General features: G+C 39.4%; 1 protein-coding gene across 1 annotated transcript; it reads right to left on the reverse strand.

Moving 5' to 3' along the window:
* Positions 1 to 585: 585 nt before the first annotated feature.
* Positions 586 to 4,274, reverse strand: LOC148027184 (putative flavin-containing monooxygenase 1). The gene is made up of 5 exons (XM_087690399.1): positions 3,762 to 4,274; positions 2,813 to 3,053; positions 1,573 to 1,751; positions 1,102 to 1,451; positions 586 to 980 (listed from the first exon to the last, which is right to left on the reverse strand). The coding sequence occupies exons 1-5, from the start codon at positions 4,272 to 4,274 to the stop codon at positions 644 to 646; spliced, it is 1,620 nt and encodes a 539-aa protein (XP_087546525.1). The 3' UTR covers positions 586 to 643.
* Between the last annotated feature and the right edge of the window lie 1,653 nt (positions 4,275 to 5,927).

Raw genomic sequence — 5,927 nt, forward strand, 5'->3', positions numbered from 1 at the left:
CTTCATAAGTGGCGTCTCTCGGGTAAGTTATTCATGAATATTTGTGCATCACGTGGGTTCAAAATAAGGTATTTTTAAAATGCTATTTTTATACATTTTTTACATACAAAAGGGTGTAATATAAAGGGATTATTTACATATTGAATAGAGAAGGTTTATGTTTTACTCAGGAAAAATTCACAAATAAGGATATTTATAAATAGGCCTTGAATGCACGTGATGTAGAGGATATACATATAGTAACTTCCCCAAGGGGTGTCTATGTGTGTGTATGGAAGGGAGTGAGGAAGAATTATTAACTATAAATGCAAGGTGTTAGTTGGCTCACCCATTAATAGAAGAGAGAAGGGGTGATAGTAATGGAGATTGCATAACTAATGATCCTTACACAAGGTAGCCAATTGTTATCAATAATAATCTTCATTTAAAAAAGAATAGTTGTTGCACCGAATTTCATATAAGAAGATGATTTCTACTTTCTACTCAATCTAAACCTACAACCAACTGTAGGTCTTTTGCAAACTAATAGTGGGGTTTTGAGAACTTTGGATAAGGAAACATTCAATAGATATTTGCAGTCTAACATCATATAAAGTGCAAAAATGACCCAAGTCCCTTGGCGTGTTGCATGTAGAGTGAAATATCAATCTTTGTAGTCCATGTTTCCATATGGTGCAAACAACTCCTGGAGAAAACTCTTCTTTCTCTTGGCATTCCACCCCATGTCATGACACATTTGGTCAGCGAGCTCTAACATTGTACTATTCACACATGTCTTGTCATTGGATGCCATGAAAGGCTTTGTGTTAAGCAACCATCGATGAGCTTGTGTTTCCATCTTCTCTTTACTAGGCAATGCTATCTTTCCCGCAATCCAATGTGCAGTCCAACGACCACCCATCTCAGCGACAAATATGTTAGAATAACTCTCTTGGAATCCTAAGACTGCCAAGTAAGGGATTCGAGGGGGTATTACACCTCTGTAGAAAGACAAGTTAGCATATTAAGAAGCACATCATAATACCTTTGTAAGGATACAAGGAAAAATTAAATAAATGGCTTATAAGGAGAGCATTGAGGCCTCGTTCAAAATATACAGACCTATATAAAGGAATGCAACCATCCTGCTCTTGTAAAAGATCATTGAAGCTTGTTCCAAGGAGTGATTTCAACTTCTTCTCACCTTCATACCCTGTGCATAGGACTATCACATCAGCCTCCATCTTCTCTCCATTAGGGAGCATGATGCCATCCTCTCCAAACCACCAACTTGATGTCCTTTGGAGCTTGATATGCCCGGCCTTCACTCTTTCAAAGAAGAGCTCAGGTAGGAGAGTCAATTTACAAGACTTAAACTCTTCAAATATGTTTTGTTCTGGGACAAATTGGTACTCAGCCAAGGGTAGGGTGGAGAGAAGATAATGTTCCATTGCTTTAGAGAGAGCCCAACGCTGTGGATGTGTGGATGGAAATGTAAGATTAAACTGTTCAACAGATGTTTTCAATTCTATAAGAATAATTTAAATTATTTATAATTGAGGAGAAATACAAGAGTAGAGAAGGGAGGCTTACTATGGGAGACAATGCTACTGAGATAAGTCCATGTAAAATGCTCCCCCCACCTGGTTGTGGCACTAGCAACTGTGAGATGCGACTAGTCATATAGGATATAGGTATCCCATAGAAGTAATCGTGAGCAATCACCCAATGGGGCGTTCGATATAGAAGTGTTGCTGGTTTTCTATCACAACCTAATGAATTTGAGAGTTAAATTATTTACAACTCCATTATTTTGAAAGAAGATATTCAACCTCATTCATGTCAATTTACAACTATGACTTCACATTGCATATAGTTTGCACCTTGTCTTGTTGTTGAGTTACTCATCATCAATTTAATTTCTCCTCAATTTTCTTTCATTTTCTACATCTTTCTTCATAAATTGATGAGCAATCATTCAATTCACATCTTAGGTTACTTTTATTCGACATACAGAGGGCTAACATACCAACCTACATGCATCCACATTGGCATCTATCATGGTAGACTCAAGATGCTTAAACCATTAACCTTGATGACACCATTCAAGCATACTAACCAAGGTAGCAACTAAGCTACCACTCATTGATGAGTCCCCCTATTATTGAGGATGGAAACTTTAAGACATTATCCAACGATGTCCCCCCTTAATAAATAGAATGGAAAACTTTAAGCCACCACCCAATGATATCATCCCCTAATGTCAAGAAGAGGACCTTTAAAAATAGTTCAAGTAGAGTTTGAGATATAATTGGGCAAGTTGTCTACAATTGTAGTTTTGTCATTTCAATGAATTGTGATGATTGCTACCAAGTCTTTATAAGGGTGGGATACAATGCAGAAATGCCCCATGGTTTGGCATACTTACAAGGTTTAATTGCCCACATTAGATATGGAGCCCTTATGTGGGTGAGTGTTAATGGAAAGCTTGATAGGGTGTATAGTTTTGTTTGCATTACATAAGGATTTCTTGCGTGGGATTGTGAGGAAAGTGGAGTTACTACATGGCAATCTTAGTTCTTCCTCCCCCATGTAGTGAAATTGGAGGATTTTAAGATTCTTCATCTCTCTCTCTCTCTCTCTCTCTCTCTCTCTCTCTCTCTCTCTCTCTCTCTCTCTCTCTCTCTCTCTCTCTCTCGTACATCTAATTGAGTATTACCAAAATTAAATCAAAAGTACAATGTTTGTGCTTTGAATGATATATTTGAAATCGAAGGTCCAAAATTTTTAAAAAACAAAGAGGATTTCTCACACATAGGCCAAGATGTTTTACCTTGATTGCAATTAGAGGCTTCTACTACTAGATCAAGTGCAGACTTCCTAGAGCCGACTACGATGACTCGTTTGGCATTGAGGAGCTCCTTGGATGCAGCTTCATTTAGGTTGCTATAGTCCAAAGAATGCAATACTTTCCCACGGAATGTTGTGGGCCCATTAGAAGGTGGAAACTTTGGTATCTTTGGAATGTCTCCATAGTGACCCACGCATAACACAAGGTACTCGAAGAAGAGCCACTACATCAACCACAAACACATCCATGCATTGGCATATTAATGTGATTATGATTAGTAGCTAGCAAGCATTGGAAAGGAGAATTATGCAATGCAAATCTTCATCAAGGAACATATTCCAGCTAATGAAGGCTACATTGTGCATTCAAACAATAACATCATGAGCTTTCATGAGGGAGGTACCACATACCTAGCTAGGTGCAACCCGTGGGCCATCTATGCAACCCTTTAATGCCCCCGAGCTAGATGCATCTCATTAAGCATATGGTGGTCCCTCCCTTGTAAAAGCTAATGATGTTATGTTAATCCACGATGCACCTAGCAATTATAGTGGGTACCTTTTTGCCAAGTCATGCCACATGCAACTAATAACTTTACTATTCGCCTAATATTTTGTAAGTAAAGTAATCCTCCTTAATAGTAACTAGGAGAGTTTGAGAAAAATGCCACATGCAGTTTTACTTTATTTGCTATTATACTTTACTTCTAGAAAGTATAGCAAGTCTTATTTGCGTCGCGTGGCCCTTTATATCCAAGAGCTAACTAGTAACTCCTGTATGAATGCAGGAATGCAGTGCCCCCAAGTTGATTAGTACCTGGACCTCGGAATGCGCAGTAGTAATGTACATAGCAATCATAGTACGTGGGTACTTATCAAGAGCTAAGTACTTCTGTTCATGTGGTTAATGAATGGTCCCCATTTATCATTACCTCTATCAACTCGGGCTGGTTTGATCCAGCTGATGATCGTCTGACACACACGGCCCAGTTGGCGTAAGATGGGATGTCCTGAAAGGCGGCAGAGTTGACGGGCGGGGGGGCAGCGCCGGCGTGGTCGCAGAGGCGACGGACCTCGACGACACGACAGTTGAAGACAATCCGCTCCATGACATGAAACGTGCGGGCATAGCTGATGAGGTAGTCCAGGACTTGCGAGTGGGTGGGCAGGCGGGGAGTGCCCGCGGGCCACGGGAAGTCGGAGAACTGGAAGGCGTCGGCAGGGGTCTGCAGCTTGGTGGAGGAGAAAGTGTTACGCCATACGCCGCCCACCCCCGGCTGGGCTTCCAATACCACGGCCTCCACCCCGTGCCGCAGGAGATGCTTGCATGCGCACAGCCCCGTCACCCCCGCTCCCACTATACACACCTTTATCGCCTTCGCCTTCCCTGTAAAATCTCCGCAGTTCGTCGACGTAGTTGCGTCATGAATATAGTGGGGTGCCATGGCCACTGCAGCGCGCTCTACCTCTGCAACAAATTATGTGCCAACAGCCACTGATAGATAAAGCGCTCAAGCTACTGAACACGCTAGCTAGCTAGTTACCTGCCTCTTATAGTTCGCTGGCCCTGTCACCCGACACGTCCCATCCTCTATCGTACAGTGAAACAGCTTGTGGTTATCCTTCCCCGCGTGATTGAAAAAGGCCTGGTAGGATTACTAGAGACAAAAACCTCTAACTTAAAATTTCCCCGCGTGATCGAAAAAACCCTGGGAGAGACGAGAACCTCTAATAAAATTTCGTCCGAATAAAATTACATTTATCATTTTTATAACCAAAATTTTGGAGGGGTTCAAGGTTTCAAACGTTCTCCTTTAAATTTTGAAAGTTTTTCTACTTTTGACAATTCTCTTTACATTGAATCTCAATTTTTGTGAACATTGCTCCTATCTACAAATCGATTAGCAACCTTTAGACATATGTGTACTTTCCCAATTGAGATTCTAAGTTTTTTTTCAACAGAAGCTGGCTCTACAACAAATTATATGCCAATAGCCAATGATAGATCAGGAGCCCTCCACTCAAGCTGCTGAAGACGCTAGCTACCTCTTTACCAAATATACATTTGATTTCCCACATTGTTGGGCTAACCAGCTTTATAGATATTATTTAAAGGTTTGCTGGGCTCAGTCCCACATGAGGGAGAAAATCCCCCAACCTATGTGGCGTTGGTATTTAGTAAAATATATTTTTGAAGGGTGGTGTAATAATGAAAAGAGAAAAGGTGAGTCGCTAAAAAGTTGGTAAGTACATGGTTCTCTATATATATATATATATATCCCTCACTCACTCACTCTCTCTCATTCTCACACACACACTCTCGTGAGAAAGATAAAGGTTTGTGTACGATAAATTAATAGACAAAAAGTTAGCCTTTGAGAAGTTATTTGTGGCTATCTCTCTCTTTCTTTTATATGACAATGAAAAGAGGAAATGTGACCCTTTAAAGAGTTCTCTCTCTCTCTCTCTCTCTCTCTCTCTCTCTCTCTCAAAGATGTATTTTTCTTTTTCAATGGAAGATATGAGATGAATTGTGATTTAACATATGCATGCAATGTGTAGATACTCTAAAAACACCCACAAATACACACATATTATAAAAACAGAGATGAATTATTTTAATGAAATGATATTTTAATGGTTGAACATGTACATGTAATTGTGTACATATTATAAAATTGTCCACAAATGTACATATACTATATAAATACACACACAACATAGATACATACATATAACCCATATAGGCATGCACAAATATGTGCAAACACATTTGTATACGTACATACATACATACATACATATGTATGTATGTATGTATGTATGTATGTATATGCATGTATGTATATACATACATATGTATGTATGTATGTATGTATGTATGTATGTATGTATGTACATACATATACATGCCTCTCCACATGTAAACATATGAGAATGAGAAACAATGAAGAGAGGGAGGGAGTGAGATTGGAAAAATCAATGAGAAAGAGAGAGAAAACTATGAAAGCAAGAAGAGAGAAAATAAAGGAAAGGAGAGAGAATGGATATAAACTTATAAAAGATGCACATATGTACATGCATACATAAACATGGAG

Source organism: Lygodium microphyllum, chromosome 13 (assembly GCF_053477565.2).
Source record: "Lygodium microphyllum isolate KBCC chromosome 13, Lygodium_microphyllum_v1.1.10, whole genome shotgun sequence".
In the NCBI taxonomy this organism is placed as follows: domain Eukaryota; kingdom Viridiplantae; phylum Streptophyta; class Polypodiopsida; order Schizaeales; family Lygodiaceae; genus Lygodium; species Lygodium microphyllum.

What these genes read in the sequence shown, in the direction of transcription:
- LOC148027184 (XM_087690399.1), bottom strand. Translation starts at nt 4,274, where the DNA reads ATGGCACCCCACTATATTCATGACGCAACTACGTCGACGAACTGCGGA. An exon ending in ACCAGCCCGAGTTGATAGAG is followed by an intron (nt 3,054 to 3,761) that starts GTAATGATAAAT and finishes TGGTTGATGTAG; the next exon opens with TGGCTCTTCTTCGAGTACCT. An exon ending in CAGTAGCATTGTCTCCCATA is followed by an intron (nt 1,452 to 1,572) that starts GTAAGCCTCCCT and finishes ACACATCCACAG; the next exon opens with CGTTGGGCTCTCTCTAAAGC.